Source organism: Takifugu rubripes, chromosome 19 (genome assembly GCF_901000725.2).
Source record: "Takifugu rubripes chromosome 19, fTakRub1.2, whole genome shotgun sequence".
Lineage (NCBI taxonomy): Eukaryota > Metazoa > Chordata > Actinopteri > Tetraodontiformes > Tetraodontidae > Takifugu > Takifugu rubripes.
Window position 1 is genome coordinate 19,059,648 of NC_042303.1, and position 17,643 is coordinate 19,077,290.

Genomic DNA, 17,643 nt, shown 5'->3' on the forward strand with positions numbered 1-17,643 from the left:
CAAGAGGACATTTAGAGAGGACAAGAGGACAATAATAATGAGACAAGAGGACATTTAGAGAGGACAAGAGGACAATAATAATGAGACAAGAGGACATTTTTATTGACACAGAGCGCAGGAGACGGGGTGAAGCTAAAAACATGGAAATGTTTTCTTGCATGTTCTGTGGACATAAGTTTGACAACCATGGAAAAATGTGTAGAAGTTTTAGAACTTAATGTGTTTACCTGAGTGTTCTTTAATACACACGTTTACAATTGATATTCAAGCTCCGACCCCTGTTGGAAGAGGACTTAAAAGGAGACTTTTAAGATTATTCCTCTCCTCTCCCCTCCTCTCCTCCCCTCCTCTCCTCCCCTCCTCCTCTCCTCTCCTCTCCTCCCCTCCTCTCCTCCCCTCCTCCTCCTCTCCTCTCCTCCTCTCCTCTCCTCCTCTCCCCTCCTCTCCTCTCCCCTCTCCCCTCCTCCTCCCCTCTCCTCTCCTCTCCCCTCCTCTCCCCTCCTCTCCCCTCCTCTCCTCTCCTCTCCCCTCCCCCTCCTCTCCTCCTCCTCTCCTCTCCTCTTCTCTCCTCTCCTCTCCTCTCCCCTCCTCTCCCCTCATCTCCTCCTCCCCTCTCCTCTCCTCTCCTCCCTCTCCTCTCCTCTCCTCTCCTCTCCTCTCCTCCTCCCCTCCTCCTCCCCTCCTCCTCTCCTCTCCTCTCCTCTCCTCTCCTCTCCTCTCCTCTCCTCTCCTCTCCTCTCCTCTCCTCTCCTCTCCTCTCCTCCCCTCTCCCCTCCTCTCCTCCTCCCCTCTCCTCTCCTTTGATTTGATTCTCAAATGTTTTTTTTTTATTTTGAAGAGAACGACCGGAAGTAATGACGATTGTTCCATTCAAATACGCAGGCGGAACAAGTCGCTTTGTGACTTCCTGAAACAGCGGTTTACGACCATTTTATGTCGATTATTCATAAAAGTGATTCCAGAAACACACTTAATTCTTAAATCGGGTCGTGTTGGCGTCTGGGCCACCCCTTCACCCTTTTGCCGTTTGTTACCTTTACTTTGCTGCACGGTTCTGTGCTGCTAGCATAGCCTAGCACGGTTAGCGCACGGTTAGCTCGGGTGCATCAAGATGGGAGCCGAGCGGACTGAGGGAGACTCTCTGGACAAGGACGGTTCCAATCAGAGGGAGCCCAACTTGGTATGAGATGCAAACATGCAGCAACTGTCTCGAGTTCATCTAAACTTATTTTAAATCTGTGATCAGCCGAGTTTCAGAGGATCTTTGTTCCTCATTGTTTTGTTCAATTGCTTCGCGTCAGTCCAGACAGTCGCACCCCTGGAGAACAAATCTACCCTAACTACCCTAACTATCCTATCTACCCTAACTATCCTAACTACCCTAACTATCCTATCTACCCTAACTATCCTATCTACCCTAACTATCATAACTACCCTATCTATCCTAACTATCCTATCTACCCTAACTATCCTATCTACCCTAACTATCATAACTACCCTAACTATCCTATCTACTCTAACTATCCTATCTATCTTATCTAGCCTAACTACCCTAACTATCATAACTACCCTAACTACCCTAACTATCCTATCTACTCTAACTATCCTATCTATCTTATCTACCCTAACTAGCCTATCTACCCTAACTATCATAACTACCCTAACTATCCTATCTATCCTAACTATCATAACTATCCTATCTACCCTAACTATCCTATCTATCTTATCTACCCTAACTAGCCTATCTACCCTAACTATCATAACTACCCTAACTATCATAACTACCCTAACTATCATAACTATCCTATCTACCCTAACTATCATAACTACCCTAACTATCCTATCTACTCTAACCATCCTATCTATCTTATCTACCCTAACTAGCCTATCTACCCTAACTATCATAACTACCCTAACTATCCTAACTATCATAACTACCCTAACTATCATAACTATCCTATCTACCCTAACTATCCTATCTATCTTATCTACCCTAACTAGCCTATCTACCCTAACTAGCCTATCTACCCTAACTATCATAACTACCCTAACTATCCTATCTATCCTAACTATCATAACTACCCTAACTATCATAACTATCCTATCTACCCTAACTATCCTATCTATCTTATCTACCCTAACTAGCCTATCTACCCTAACTATCATAACTATCCTAACTACCCTAACTATCATAACTATCCTATCTACCCTAACTATCCTATCTATCTTATCTACCCTAACTATCCTATCTGTCTTAACTACCCTAACTATCCTATCTATCCTAACTATCCTATCTACCCTAACTATCCTAACTACCCTATCTATCTTATCTACCCTAACTATCATAACTACCCTAACTATCATATCTATCTTATCTACCCTAACTATCCTAACTATCCCATCTACCCTAACTACCCCAACTACCCTAACTACCCTAACTATCTTATCTACCCTTACTATCCTAACTATCCTATCTACCCTATCTACCCTAACTATCCTATCTACCCCAACTACCCTAACTATCCTAACTACCCTATCTATCTTATCTACCTTAACTATCCTATCTACCCAAACTACCCTAACCCTGGATTTAACCTTCCATTTATCCCCAGACAGAGATTTCTGGGGACGTGCGTGCGTGCGTGTGTGTGTGTGTGAGAGAGAGATGTGTGGCTAATGGCTCTGAATGTCCTCATATGAACAGCAAACCTCCCAACATGACATGAGAATGTTGCAGTTTTTCTCTGTTTAATCAGTTTTATTGTGGCTGCTGCAACTGTCAAAAAGATTAATTAATAATTAATAATTAGAAGGGGGCGGGGCCAAGGCCCCCCATCCAGATCTCGCTCTTCCCTGGTAAAGTCACATCAGTGACCTCATCAGTGACCTCATCAGTCATTGTAGGCAGCTGATTTACTGGCTCCAAATTTTCCCTTTTCTACTTTGTTTGTCTTTTGTCAAATCTTCCAAAGGTCTTTTGTGAGGCTGAAACTGAAAACGTAGATCATGCCCCCCCCCCGCCACTGGGTTAGGGTTAGGGACAGATAAGGGTTAGGGTTAGGGACAGTTAAGGGTTAGGGTCAGGGACAGTTAAGGGTTAGGGTTAGGGACAGTTAAGGGTTAGGGTTAGGGACAGTTAAGGGTTAGGGACAGTTAAGGGTTAGGGACAGTTAAGGGTTAGGGTTAGGAACAGTTAAGGGTTAGGGACAGTTAAGGGTTAGGGTTAGGGACAGTTAAGGGTTAGGGTCAGGGACAGTTAAGGGTTAGGGTTAGGGACAGTTGAGGGTTAGGGTTAGGAACAGTTAAGGGTTAGGGTTAGGGACAGTTGAGGGTTAGGGTTAGGAACAGTTAAGGGTTAGGGTTAGGGACAGTTAAGGGTTAGGGTCAGGGACAGTTAAGGGTTAGGGTTAGGGACAGTTAAGGGTTAGGGTTAGGAACAGTTAAGGGTTAGGGTTAGGGACAGTTAAGGGTTAGGGTCAGGGACAGTTAAGGGTTAGGGTTAGGGACAGTTAAGGGTTAGGGTTAGGGACAGATAAGGGTTAGGGTTAGGGACAGTTAAGGGTTAGGGTCAGGGACAGTTGAGGGTTAGGGTTAGGGACAGTTGAGGGTTAGGGTTAGGAACAGTTAAGGGTTAGGGTTAGGGACAGTTAAGGGTTAGGGTCAGGGACAGTTAAGGGTTAGGGTCAGGGACAGTTAGGGTTAGGGTTAGGAACAGTTAAGGGTTAGGGTCAGGGACAGTTAAGGGTTAGGGTTAGGGGACAGTTAAGGGTTAGGGTCAGGGACAGTTAAGGGTTAGGGTTAGGAACAGTTAAGGGTTTAGGGTCAGGGACAGTTAAGGGTTAGGGTTAGGAACAGTTAAGGGTTAGGGTTAGGGACAGTTAAGGGTTAGGGTCAGGGGACAGTTTAGGGTTAGGGGACAGTTAAGGGTTAGGGTTAGGAACAGTTAAGGGTTAGGGTTAGGGACAGTTAAGGGTTAGGGTTAGGGACAGTTAAGGGTTAGGGTCAGGGACAGTTTAGGGTTAGGGTTAGGGACAGTTAAGGGTTAGGGTCAGGGACAGTTTAGGGTTAGGGACAGTTAAGGGTTAGGGTTAGGAACAGTTAAGGGTTAGGGACAGTTAAGGGTTAGGGTCAGGGACAGTTAAGGGTTAGGGTCAGGGACAGTTAAGGGTTAGGGTTAGGAACAGTTAAGGGTTAGGGTCAGGGACAGTTAAGGGTTAGGGTTAGGGACAGTTAAGGGTTAGGGTCAGGGACAGTTAAGGGTTAGGGTTAGGAACAGTTAAGGGTTAGGGTCAGGGACAGTTAAGGGTTAGGGTTAGGAACAGTTAAGGGTTAGGGTTAGGGACAGTTAAGGGTTAGGGTCAGGGACAGTTTAGGGTTAGGGACAGTTAAGGGTTAGGGTCAGGGACAGTTAAGGGTTAGGGTTAGGAACAGTTAAGGGTTAGGGTCAGGGACAGTTAAGGGTTAGGGTTAGGGACAGTTAAGGGTTAGGGTCAGGGACAGTTAAGGGTTAGGGTTAGGAACAGTTAAGGGTTAGGGTCAGGGACAGTTAAGGGTTAGGGTTAGGAACAGTTAAGGGTTAGGGTTAGGGACAGTTAAGGGTTAGGGTCAGGGACAGTTTAGGGTTAGGGACAGTTAAGGGTTAGGGTCAGGGACAGTTAAGGGTTAGGGTTAGGGACAGTTAAGGGTTAGGGTTAGGAACAGTTAAGGGTTAGGGTCAGGGACAGTTTAGGGTTAGGGACAGTTAAGGGTTAGGGTTAGGAACAGTTAAGGGTTAGGGTTAGGGACAGTTAAGGGTTAGGGTTAGGGACAGTTAAGGGTTAGGGTCAGGGACAGTTTAGGGTTAGGGTTAGGGACAGTTAAGGGTTAGGGTCAGGGACAGTTAAGGGTTAGGGTTAGGGACAGTTGAGGGTTAGGGTTAGGAACAGTTAAGGGTTAGGGTTAGGGACAGTTAAGGGTTAGGGTCAGGGACAGTTAAGGTTAGGGTCAGGGACAGTTAAGGGTTAGGGTTAGGAACAGTTAAGGGTTAGGGTCAGGGACAGTTAAGGGTTAGGGTTAGGGACAGTTAAGGGTTAGGGTCAGGGACAGTTAAGGGTTAGGGTTAGGAACAGTTAAGGGTTAGGGTCAGGGACAGTTAAGGGTTAGGGTTAGGGACAGTTAAGGGTTAGGGTTAGGAACAGTTAAGGGTTAGGGTTAGGGACAGTTAAGGGTTAGGGTCAGGGACAGTTTAGGGTTAGGAACAGTTAAGGGTTAGGGTTAGGGACAGTTAAGGGTTAGGGTTAGGGACAGTTAAGGGTTAGGGACAGTTAAGGGTTAGGGTCAGGGACAGTTTAGGGTTAGGGTTAGGGTTAGGGTTAGGGTTAGGGACTGGTTAAATCTGATCTGAACCACTTTTATTCCATGTGCTGCTCCAGTTTCTGTGGTGGGAAGATCTGATCAACAGTATCAGAGGCAGCACTGAAGTCCAGAAGAACCAGAATAGAACCCAGTCCACTGTCTGGAGGGTTAGGGTTAGGGTTAGTGCTGAGATGATCTAAACGCTGACTCTACCAGACCCAACTGTGTGTTCAGAACCTCAATACAGGGTTAGCTGGTCCTGAAGGACATGCCACTGGTTCTGGTCCGTGTCCCCAAGTTAAGTCATGTCTGTTGTGTGTGTTTTTGTGTGCCTGTAGAACCCATGGAACCTGATGATCAAGCACAGACAGATTCACAGACGAGGACGGCGGTCCCACATGGCCGTCAGGTACTGCTTCCATCCCTCTGTTTCTCCTGGTCGGAGACCTCCAGACTAAAGTTTGACTTCCTGTCTGTCTGTCGACCGTGCACACTGACGGGTGTCCTTGTCCTTGTCTGTAGTTACACCGACCCTCAGGTTTCCATGGACCTGCTCAGAGCAGTTCTACAGCCCAGTTTCAACGATGACATCATGGCTGTGTTCCGAAAGTACCATCAGGTCAGTGGAGCGAAGGGTTAGTCCACTGGTTCTCCACATGCCTGCTCATCCAATCTCACGTGGTCCAAATCTTTACAACTCGAAGATCAAAATGCTTGGAAACGAACTTCCTGAGTGTCTTTGTGATGTTTAATGTCATCTTGCTGTTTCTTTGCAGTTTTTTGAGAAAGCAGCAGAAAATGTGAAGGAGAATGTCGGCGATGATGTTCGAACTGATCAGCTGATCAAAGAGGCCTGCAGAAATGTTCTAGAACATGTAAGATTGCTTCTCGTTATCATGTGACCCAAAAGTACCGAGAGAAGCCACCTGTGGACGGACATACAGGTGGCTTCTCCTGTCTACAGGTGGCTTCTCAGGTTCTCAGGTACACCAGCAGTTTTAGGACGGGAGAAGGTTTGTGCTGCTCTTCACAACTTCAGAGGAGGAGGAGGAGCAGGAGGGGAGGAGGAGGTCAGCTGGAAAACACACAGGGTCAGAGGGTCAGAGGGTCAGAGGATCAGAGGGTCAGAACCAGGGCCGCCACACGTTGGGTCGTATTACCAATGGCAACGGCAGAATATCTGTGAAATGTTTGAGCTTCTTATAGCGAGAGTGGTCGTAGGTTTAATAAGTCTGGTGTCATTAACAGGCCAAACAGCTGTTTCCTGAAGGGGAGGTGAAGAGGATGGGATCTGAGCTTATTAAGGTAAGACAGGACCGGTGAGAACATCCAGAACACCAGGAATCCTTGTTTTGACCTGGTCCGCTGTGTATTCTAAGAGGATGAGGCCAGCTGATGAGGACTACATCCAGAGTGGAAGTCCCATCATCAAGAAGGTAACAGCAGCCCCTCACCTGCTGGGTTAGGGTTAGGGGGTTAAGGTTAGGGTTAGAGGGTTAGGGTTAGGGTTAGAGAGTTAAGGTTAGGGTTAGAGGGTTAGGGTTACAGGGTTAGGGTTAGAGAGTTAAGGTTAGGGTTAGAGGGTTAGGGTTAGAGGGTTAGGGTTAGAGAGTTAAGGTTAGGGTTAGAGGGTTAGGGTTAGTGGGTTAGGGTTAGTGGGTTAGAGGTTTAAGGTTAGGGTTAGAGGTTTAAGGTTAGGGTTAAGGTTAGGGTAAGAGGGTTAGGGTTAGAGAGTTAAGGTTAGGGTTAGAGGGTTAGGGTTAGAGGGTTAGAGGGTTAGGGTTAGAGAGTTAAGGGTTAGGGTTAGAGGGTTAGGGTTAAGGTTAGGGTTAGGGTTAGACAGTTAAGGTTAGGGTTAAAGGGTTAGGGTTAGAGGGTTAGGGTTAGAGAGTTAAGGTTAGGGTTAGAGGTTTAGGTTAGGGTTAGAGGGTTAGGGTTAAGATTAGGGTTAGAGGGTTAGGGTTAAGGGTTAGTGGGTTAAGGGTTAGTGGGTTAGGGTTAGAGTGTTAGGGGGTTAGGGTTAAGGTTAGTGTTAAGGGTTAGGGTTAGTGGATTAAGGTTAGGGTTAGAGGGTTAGGGTTAGAGGGTTAGGGTTAGAGGGTTAGGTTTAGAGGGTTAGGGTTAGAGGGTTAGGGTTAGGGTTAGAGGGTTAGGGGGTTAGGGTTAGAGGGTTAGGGTTAGAGGTTTAAGGTTAGGGTTAAGGTTAGGGTAAGAGGGTTAGGGTTAGTGGGTTAGGGTTAAGGGTTAGTGGGTTAAGGTTAGGGTTAGTGGGTTAGGGTTAAGATTAGGGTTAGTGGGTTAAGGTTAGGATTAGGGTTAGTGAGTTAGGGTTAAGGTTAGGGTTAGACAGTTAGGGTTAAAGGGTTAGGGTTAGAGGTTTAAGGTTAGAGTTAGAGTTAGAGGGTTAGGGTTAGAGAGTTAGGGTTAAGATTAGGGTTAGAGGGTTAGGGTTAAGGTTAGGGTTAGAGGGTTAGTGGGTTAGGGTTAGAGTGTTAGTGGGTTAGGGGGTTAAGGTTAGTGTTAAGGGTTAGGGTTAGTGGATTAAGGTTAGGGTTAGAGGGTTAAGGTTAGGGTTAGAGGGTTAAGGTTAGGGTTAGAGGGGTAGGTTTAGAGGGTTAGGGTTAGGGTTAGAGGGTTAGGGTTAGAGGGTTAGGGTTAGAGGGTTAGAGGGTTAGGGGGTTAGGGTTAGAGGGTTAGGGGGTTAGGGTTAGAGGGTTTAGGGGGTTAGGGTTAGAGGGTTAGGGTTATCACAGGTGCTGACATGTGTCAAGGCTGCTGAAGGGACAGTCGAAGCACTCAGTGGGCCGTCACCCATGATGCCTTGTGTCAGGTCATGGGTGAAGGGTCATGGGTGAAGGGTCATGGGTGAATGGGTGAAGGCTGTCCTCTGAAACATGGGCAGATATTCTGAAAGGTTAACTAATGTCTACTTAGTGTTCAGTGACAGAAGGTTTGTGGTGTGACCTGGTGGATTTGTCTTTAGAGGAGGACTCGTCCGGGTACCAGTGCCACCTCTTCGGACCGACCCCACGGCCCCCCCACTCAGTGAGTAGCTGACATTGTCGTGCAGTCGCCAGGATTCCAGTATATTGTCGTCATCTGACTGCTGTCGCTTCAGAGTGAAAGTCAAGGCTGATCCAATCAAGCGAGAAGGACCAAAGGTGAGTCGGCTGACGTGGTGTGCTACAGCTCACTGTTGTTCACCTGTATCGTGCAAACAGCCCGTCCACTGGTGTGTTGTCAGTGTGTGTGCGTGCAGCTCGAGCTCCCGTCAGTATGTTGGCATTGGAACACAAGCTGAGTGTGTGTTGATGTGTTGTGTTGTGTTGTGTTGTGTTGTGTTGTGTTGTTGTGTTGTTGTGAGGACCAGAGGACACGTTTCATACGTCAGGTGGTTTAGGGTGCTGGGGAAAGGGTTCCAAACGTGTGTGTGTGTGTGTGTGTTTGTGCGCGTGTGTATGTGTGCGTGCGTGTGTGTGTTTTCAGTGGGACCCATCCAGACTAATCGATGGAAGCACCTTTGTTCTCGGTTCCAGAGCCAACAAGTGAGTCGATCACATCAATGTTCAATAATAATCATGACTGATCATTGGGATTGTTGATTTTTCCTGCTTCTGACCATTATTTTGACTTTTCTTCATGAGTAAAATCATCCAACCATCCAATCAGTCACCTTCATGGTCCACATGAAGGTTGTTTCAGAGAACATTTCCATCTTTAGTCACATTTTAGCAACATTTTAGCTCCAAAGTGTGGAAAAGCTCGTATGATGAGCACGGGAGGATCAACTTCAGAAAAGTGAACACAGGATTTTACACATTTTTACTAATTTATTAAAGAAGAGCACCTAGATGTTGCCTTCAGACTCTTTGTAACATTTTAATATTATTAGGGTTAGGGTTAGGGTTAGCCTCCACAGGGGTTAGGGTTAGGATTAGAGTTAGAGGGGTAGGGTTAGGTTTAGGGTTAGGGTCAGCAGGGTTAGGGTCAGCAGGGTCAGGGTGTCAGCAGAGTTAGGGTCAGCAGGGTCAGGGTTAGGGTCAGCAGGGTTAGGGTCGGCAGGGTTAGGATCAGCAGGGTTAGGGTCAGCAGGGTTAGGGTCAGTAGGGTCAGCAGGGTTAGGGTCAGCAGGGTCAGGGTTAGGGTCAGCAGGGTTAGGGTCGGCAGGGTTAGGATCAGCAGGGTTAGGGTCAGCAGGGTTAGGGTCAGCAGGGTCAGCAGGGTTAGGGTCAGCAGGGTCAGGGTCAGCAGGGTTAGGGTCAGGGTGTCAGCAGAGTTAGGGTCAGCAGGGTCAGGGTTAGGGTCAGCAGGGTTAGGGTCGTCAGGGTTAGGATCAGCAGGGTTAGGGTCAGTAGGGTCAGCAGGGTTAGGGTCAGCAGGGTCAGGGTTAGGGTCAGCAGGGTTAGGGTCGGCAGGGTTAGGATCAGCAGGGTTAGGGTCAGCAGGGTTAGGGTCAGCAGGGTCAGCAGGGTTAGGGTCAGCAGGGTCAGGGTCAGCAGGGTTAGGGTCAGGGTGTCAGCAGAGTTAGGGTCAGCAGGGTCAGGGTTAGGGTCAGCAGGGTTAGGGTCAGCAGGGTCAGGGTCAGCAGGGTTAGGGTCAGCAGGGTCAGGGTCAGCAGGGTTAGGGTCAGCAGGGTTAGGGTCAGCAGGGTCAGCAGGGTTAGGGTCAGCAGGGTCAGGGTCAGCAGGGTTAGGGTCAGGGTGTCAGCAGAGTTAGGGTCAGCAGGGTCAGGGTTAGGGTCAGCAGGGTTAGGGTCAGCAGGGTTAGGGTCGTCAGGGTTAGGGTCAGCAGGGTCAGGGTCAGCAGGGTTAGGGTCAGGGTGTCAGCAGAGTTAGGGTCAGCAGGGTTAGGGTCAGCAGGGTCAGTAGGTCAAAAGTTGATTCTGGAGTGTTGAATGTGATTATGGCTGGAACGCTTTTATTATGTGTCGGTAGAGGTTAAATGTTCAGGTGTCCATAAAATCTGGATTTTTGACTCACTTTTACTTCTCTATTGTTAGAATGTTGTAAAATGTTTTCACTTGACAGTAAATCACCTTTTAAAAGCTGCTAAATTATGAACAAATGCTCACTTTAAATAAAATAGTGTGTTATACTCTAATAGTGGACGTGTCTGTGTGACAGGGCTCTTGGCATGGGTGGGACCAGAGGACGCATCTACATCAAACATGCAGACCTGTTTAAGGTGAACACACACACACACACACACACACACAGCATGTGAGCGCTGCGGCAGCATCTCATTCAGTTCCAACCCCAGAAAGTGTGTGTTTGACCGTGGTGTGAACATGTGCAGTATGCTGCAGATGCGAAGGATAAGCAGTGGCTGGCAGAGCGCCACCACATGAGAGCGACCGGAGGGAAGATGGTGAGTCCACGCCGTCTCCGGCCCGTTTCCCTCTGCCCAATAACTCTGGTGCGCTTCAGGAAAAGGTCACTATGGACCTTGGAAACAGGATGTCTGCTGGTCACAGATGCACTATATTGCCAAAAGTATTTGGCCACCCTTCCAAATGATCAGAATCAGGTGTCACCCTAACCCTAACCCACCCTAACCCACCCTAACCCTAACCAACCCTAACCCACCCTAACCCTAACCCTAACCAACCCTAACCCACCCTAACCCTAACCAACCCTAACCCACCCTAACCCTAACCCACCCTAACCCTAACCAACCCTAACCCTAACACCTTTGGGATGAAATAGAGCGGAGACTGAGAGCCAGGGTCTCCACCAACATCAGTGTGTCACCTCACCAATGGAAGAATGGTGGAAAATTCCTATAAACACTCCACAACCTTGTGGACAGCCTTCCCAGAAGGGTTGAAGCTGTAATAGCTGCAGAAGGTGGGCCGACAGCATATCGGACCCTGTGGGTTAGGATGGGATGGGTTAGGATGGGATGGGATGGGTTAGGATGGGATGGGTTAGGATGGGATGGGATGGGTTAGGATGGGATGGGATGGGATGGGATGGGTTAGGATGGGATGGGATGTGTTAGGATGGGATGGGTTAGGATGGGATGGGATGTGTTAGGATGGGATGGGTTGGGATGGGATGGGTTAGGACGTGATGGGATGGGGTTAGGATGGGATGGGTTGGGATGGGATGGAATGTGTTAGGATGGGATGGGTTGGGATGGGTTAGGATGGGATGGGTTGGGATGTGTTAGGATGGGATGGGTTGGGATGGGTTAGGATGGGATGGTTAGGATGGGATGGGATAGGATGGGATGTGTTAGGATGGGATGGGATGGGATAGGATGGGATGGGATGTGTTAGGATGGGATGGGATGGGTTAGGATGGGATGGGTTGGGATGGGTTAGGATGGGATGGATTAGGATGGGATGGGATGGGTTAGGATGGGTTGGGATGGGTTAGGATGGGATGGGATGGGATGTGTTAAGATGGGTTAGGATGTGTTAAGATGGGTTAGGATGGGATGGGATGGGTTAGGATGGGTTGGGATGGGTTAGGATGGGATGGGATGTGTTAAGATGGGTTAGGATGGGATGGGATGGGTTAGGATGGGTTGGGATGGGTTAGGATGGGATGGGATGGATGTGTTAAGATGGGTTAGGATGGGTTAGGATGGGATGGGATGGGTTAAGATGGGATGGGTTAGGATGGGATGGGTTAAGATGGGTTAGGATGGGATGGGTTAAGATGGGATGGGATGGGTTAAGATGGGATGGGATGGGTTAGGATGGGATGGGATGGTTAAGATGGGATGGGTTAGGATGGGATGGTACTGAAGTTCATAGGTGAGTCAAGGCCAAATACCTTTGGGAATATTGTGCATCTCTGGATTCATTTTGCAGTTAGCAGGTTTTTGCTTGTTATTTTCTTGTATTGAAGAAAACAAGTTTCTATTCAATACATTTCTATTATCTTGAATATAACTGCATTTATATTATATTGAATAGAACTTTGCATTTATATTATATTGAATAGAACTTTGTACTGAGCAAATTAAAGCAGCCGAGTTAGTAGAACGTGCACGTCTGTGTGCGTTCTATGGCTGCAGACGTGCATCTCTGAGCGTCCTCAGGCATGTTTGTGTCCTCATGTATGTTCAGGCCTACCTGCTGATCGAGGAGGACATTCAGGACTTGTCTCGCAGTGATGAGTATAAGTGAGTGACATCTGCATTGGCCTGGCACAATGTTCAGTTTTTGTTGCAGCCTTTTATCATTTTTAAATTCTCAGTATTCTCTCATCAGTCTATACTCGCTACCAGAATGTCAGAGTAGAATATTAGACAGGTTTATTACGAAGGACTGAAATATTGTGTTGCCATCAGTAGTCGGACCCTTTATGATGAGACTGCAGCACTGAGGACCGTCCACCTTTACAGGTGGTCCTAACCTGACCTTACCTGTGCTCAGGTCAGCTGATTTGGAAGAAACAATTGCCTCCCTCTATTAGGTCTCACAGCTGACATTAACAAGTAAGAACCAAACCAAAAGGTGCCTCTCGTGCTCAGTCCAACCCTATCAGGCATATTTCTGGACGGGCTACAAAAAGAGATTCTCTGGTCCAATGAACCCGAGATTGAGCCCAATCTTGCTCTCCACCTGTCCAATAGTTGGCTCGTTGAAGCCTGCTGGGGGCACCATGAGGCCCCGGGGGTCCCCGTGACGAGTCTAGTCTGATGAGAGCTTAGACTGCACGAGTGCTCGTGATGGTGAGATCGGTGTATTTAGGAGTGTGCGTGCTCACACAGGGACTGTCCAGATCTGAGGATGGATGAGCTGAAGCCATTTTCAGTTCCTCCATGGATGCTGGAGAAGATGCAACGAGCCATGGAGGCTCAGAGGGAGGCGGATCTTTGATCATGTGATCACATCTCCAAGTCTTCTGCTTTTACTAATTACAGGTCAAAAAAACCATGTTTTCCAAAAGCACCTCAACACCACATCAAATTTGTGTCATCCCTTTATTTACAACAATAACCCAATCACGACACACAACTATCATTCAATCCCTTCCTGTTTGTCCTTAATGGCGACGCGGAAACGTTCCTCCAGCAGAGACAGTTCGCTGATCAGGTCAGTGATGGCGTTGGTAAAGGCTTCCTGTTAAAACATCGCAACAGTTACGAGTCCCACAATGTTCCAGCAGCAGCGTCGCGTCTCCACCTGTCCTCTCACCTGTGGACTGTAGTCAGGTGTCGTCTGGACTCTGATGACGATCTTGTGTTCCAGAGGATGAGGAACTTTGTACCCAGCAAACAGAACTTGAGGATCCTTCAACAGCTGACTTGCAGACACAATGAGAATTTTAATGCATTGACTGTTTTGTTGTGTGATTAACAGAAGTGTAATAATTGGATTTTTATTAAAGACGGTAAAACTAAAGTTTTCATATTACTCTTGTCAGTTGAAGAACTTTTAATCGATACAAGTTCTTGTGAAATTTGAGCCTCTGAGGTTTCACGTATATTTCAAGCACACCTATATTACCGAGTTGTGTTTTTTAAATGTTAAACTAGTCGCCCCTTGGCTTTGATCATCACCTGTGATCTTTGGAAGATCAAAGTATCCCTTAAACATCGCCCAAAGGGAATGAGCTTTCTCTAATCCATTACCAACATTTCCTGAAATTTGCATTGGAATTCGTTCATAACTAGGGTATCTTCATGTCGCGAAGACTCTGACCAACACCAGTTCTAGAAAACACGATTGACATCCTGAGTTAACAAAGAACCTCAAAAGAGAAAACCTCAAACTGATTTTATTGCTAAATGTATTGAACCGACACGAGGAGCTGCTGTTAGCTTGTTAGCTTCTTACGCTCGGATGATGTTGCCCAGCGTGTGGTCCTCCTTATTCAGCGTGAACAAACAGGCGTTCGGCACTTTAGTGTCCTTATTTATACTGATTTTCTTCTCTCCTTCAAATAAAAGAAACGACTCGAAGGCGGGAGGAGCGTTCATCTTGGAGACAACAACTTCTCATTCGACTGCTTCTTCGTCGTCGTTGAATTTGTTCTTTCTGGTTTTCTGGCGCTGAACAAACAAGCTGCCCGCTCGTTGGCGCCCCCTGGTGGAGCGGAGTGGACAGCACAATACAATCAATGCTACGAACAAGCCTGCTTATTAATTAAAACCTAAAAGTCGCCCCAAATAACCCTAACACCCCTGAAAATTTCCAGAAAAAATCTTTATTCACCAATAGTAAATTTTGGAAACTAAACGAAACTCTGAAACATAGAAGCGTTTTTGTTTTTAAGGAGCCCGATAGTCACAGATAAAGAATGGAAACAGAAAAGAATGGAAAGGTTGCAAACAATTGTGAACAGTGCTGGAAGCGAATTAGCAAATTAACGAACAGTTAAATTAAATCTGTCTGATGAAGTGAAAGAACTGATGACTGCACAAGCACAACTTATCAAAACATTGGAAAATATAATATTGGACATGATTGATTATAATGATTATATATTTGATATATTTATCTGGTTTATTGACTTTTATAAAGTCTTTGACACTATTAGTCACTAGCTTGTGACCAAAAATATTCAATTTGTTGGATCTGGAGAAAGGTTTCTGGAAGTAGTAAAAACTTCATACAATGGCTCAGTAAAATTAACAAATGTAACAATCCCAGATTTGATGCTATGTGGGGAATTAAAGAGTGAGTCCTCTTATTTCTGCGAGTTGCACAGACAATGGCAGCGCATATCAGAAACTATCCATTTTTAGGTGTTATAACCCCAGACAGAAACTTTAAATGATTTCAACTTGCAGATGACACAGCAATATTTATAAGTAACAATTATAAGGTGAATAAAGCAATTAGATGTATTGTAGAGTTCTCGGGCTTGAGACGGGACGTCAATAAATCTGTACCTTTTCCAAACATAGAATGTGATTTATTCGACTCTGACAACATTCCTGTGGAAAAGGTCAGTTACTTATTTAGGTGGTGTGGTTGATAAAAATGAAAATCATCCTTGTAATCTTAATTATAATGCTGTAACTCAAGCCATTAAGCAAAAGGTTATGTGGTTGATGAGGTGAATAGTGAATGGGAGAATTCTTCTCTCACATCAAGGCTCATTATCATTAGCAGTACTTCCTGCAATTTGCAAAAAGCTAGATAAAAGTTTGTTTAAATTTATAAGCGCCACAACTTAAAGAAAGGAATTCTCTGAGTAGAGTAGAGGAGGCTTGACTCATCACGGCCACTGAGAAACATCAGAAACAAGAAACAGAACAGATTTTGCTAAAGATGATTAGCATGCTAATGGTCCACAAAGGCTATATGTTCAAGCTCGGTCCCCAGTGAGTTCAGAACTGAAGAAGCCTTCTGGAGAGAAGGCGAAACGTCTTCATGAGAAGAAAAAGAGTCCAGTTGACACAGAAAACTACCTTGGATAACGAGGACCTGGCAGCTGAGAATCTACACAGACAGGAGGCTTCAAAGCACTGAATGATACCTTTAAAGTGAATCGGCTATCAAATGTGACCAGAGAGAATGAGAACATCTGGAAATGATAGATGAGAGAATGAGAGCATCTGGAGATGATAGATGAGAGAATGATAACATCTGGAAATGATAGATGAGAGAATGAGAGCATCTGGAGATGATAGATGAGAGAATGAGAACATCTGGAAATGATAGATGAGAGAATGGGAACATCTGGAGATGATAGATGAGAGAATGATAACATCTGGAAATGATAGATGAGAGAATGAGAACATCTGGAGATAGATGAGAGAATGAGAACATCTGGAAATGATAGATGAGAGAACGAGAACATCTGGAGATGATAGATGAGAGAATGATAACATCTGGAAATGATAGATGAGAGAATGGGAACATCTGGAAATGATAGATGAGAGAATGGGAACATCTGGAGATGATAGATGAGAGAATGATAACATCTGGAAATGATAGATGAGAGAATGAGAGCATCTGGAGATGATAGATGAGAGAATGAGAACATCTGGAAATGATAGATGAGGAACGAGAGCATCTGGAGATGTATAGATGAGAGAATGATAACATCTGGAAATGATAGATGAGGAGAATGAGAGCATCTGGAGATGATAGATGAGAGAATGAGAACATCTGGAAATGATAGATGAGAGAACGAGAACATCTGGAGATGATAGATGAGAGAATGATAACATCTGGAAATGATAGATGAGAGAATGGGAACATCTGGAAATGATAGATGAGAGAATGGGAACATCTGCGAGAGATAGATGAGAGAATGATAACATCTGGAAATGATAGATGAGAGAAGAGAGCATCTGGAGAGATAGATGAGAGAATGAGAACATCTGGAATGATAGATGGAGAGAACTGAGAACATTGGAAATGATAGATGAGAGAATGGGAACATCTGGAGATGATAGATGAGAGAATGATAACATCTGGAAATGATAGATGAGAGAATGGACATCTGGAGATGATAGATGAGAGAATGATAACATCTGGAAATGATAGATGAGAGAATGAGAGCATCTGGAGATGATAGATGAGAGAATGAGAACATCTGGAAATGATAGATGAGAGAACGAGAACATCTGGAAATGATAGATGAGAGAATGGGAACATCTGGAGATGATAGATGAGAGAATGATAACATCTGCAGATAGATGAGAGAATGAGAGCATCTGGAGATGATAGATGAGAGAATGAGAACATCTGGAAATGATAGATGAGAGAATGGGAACATCTGGAGATGATAGATGAGAGAATGATAACATCTGGAAATGATAGATGAGAGAATGAGAGCATCTGGAGATGATAGATGAGAGAATGAGAACATCTGGAAATGATAGATGAGAGAACGAGAACATCTGGAGATGATAGATGAGAGAATGATAACATCTGGAAATGATAGATGAGAGAATGGGAAACATCTTGAGATGATAGTATTGAGAGAATGATAACATCTGGAAATGATAGATGAGAGAATGAGAGCATCTGGAGATGATAGATGAGAGAATGAGAACATCTGGAGATGATAGATGAGAGAATGATAACATCTGGAAATGATAGGTGAGAGAACGAGAACATCTGGAGATGATAGATGAGAGAATGATAACATCTGGAAATGATAGATGAGAGAACGATAACATATGGAGATGATAGATGAGAGAATGAGAACATCTGGAAATGATAGATGAGAGAACGAGAACATCTGGAGATGATAGATGAGAGAATGAGAACATCTGGAAATGATAGATGAGAGAACGAGAACATCTGGAGATGATAGATGAGAGAATGATAACATCTGGAAATGATAGATGAGAGAACGATAACATATGGAGATGATAGATGAGAGAATGAGA

The 17,643-nt window shown here is 45.5% G+C and overlaps 2 protein-coding genes across 2 annotated transcripts; one reads left to right on the plus strand and one right to left on the minus strand.

Annotated features, from left to right (window-relative positions):
- Window positions 1-865: 865 nt before the first annotated feature.
- dnttip1 (deoxynucleotidyltransferase terminal interacting protein 1) lies at window positions 866-13,693 on the plus strand. Its single transcript, XM_029826951.1, has 13 exons — window positions 866-1,180; window positions 5,673-5,743; window positions 5,857-5,953; window positions 6,111-6,209; window positions 6,583-6,639; window positions 6,714-6,770; window positions 8,318-8,379; window positions 8,453-8,495; window positions 8,821-8,879; window positions 10,458-10,518; window positions 10,630-10,701; window positions 12,413-12,468; window positions 13,060-13,693. Exons 1-13 carry the CDS (start codon window positions 1,112-1,114, stop codon window positions 13,166-13,168), a joined length of 912 nt encoding a protein of 303 aa, XP_029682811.1. The 5' UTR covers window positions 866-1,111; the 3' UTR covers window positions 13,169-13,693.
- On the minus strand, window positions 13,262-14,350 carry polr2j (RNA polymerase II subunit J). Its single transcript, XM_003976865.3, has 3 exons — window positions 14,129-14,350; window positions 13,487-13,595; window positions 13,262-13,411 (listed from the first exon to the last, which is right to left on the minus strand). The coding sequence occupies exons 1-3, from the start codon at window positions 14,269-14,271 to the stop codon at window positions 13,310-13,312; spliced, it is 354 nt and encodes a 117-aa protein (XP_003976914.1). The 5' UTR covers window positions 14,272-14,350; the 3' UTR covers window positions 13,262-13,309.
- Window positions 14,351-17,643: the final 3,293 nt, after the last annotated feature.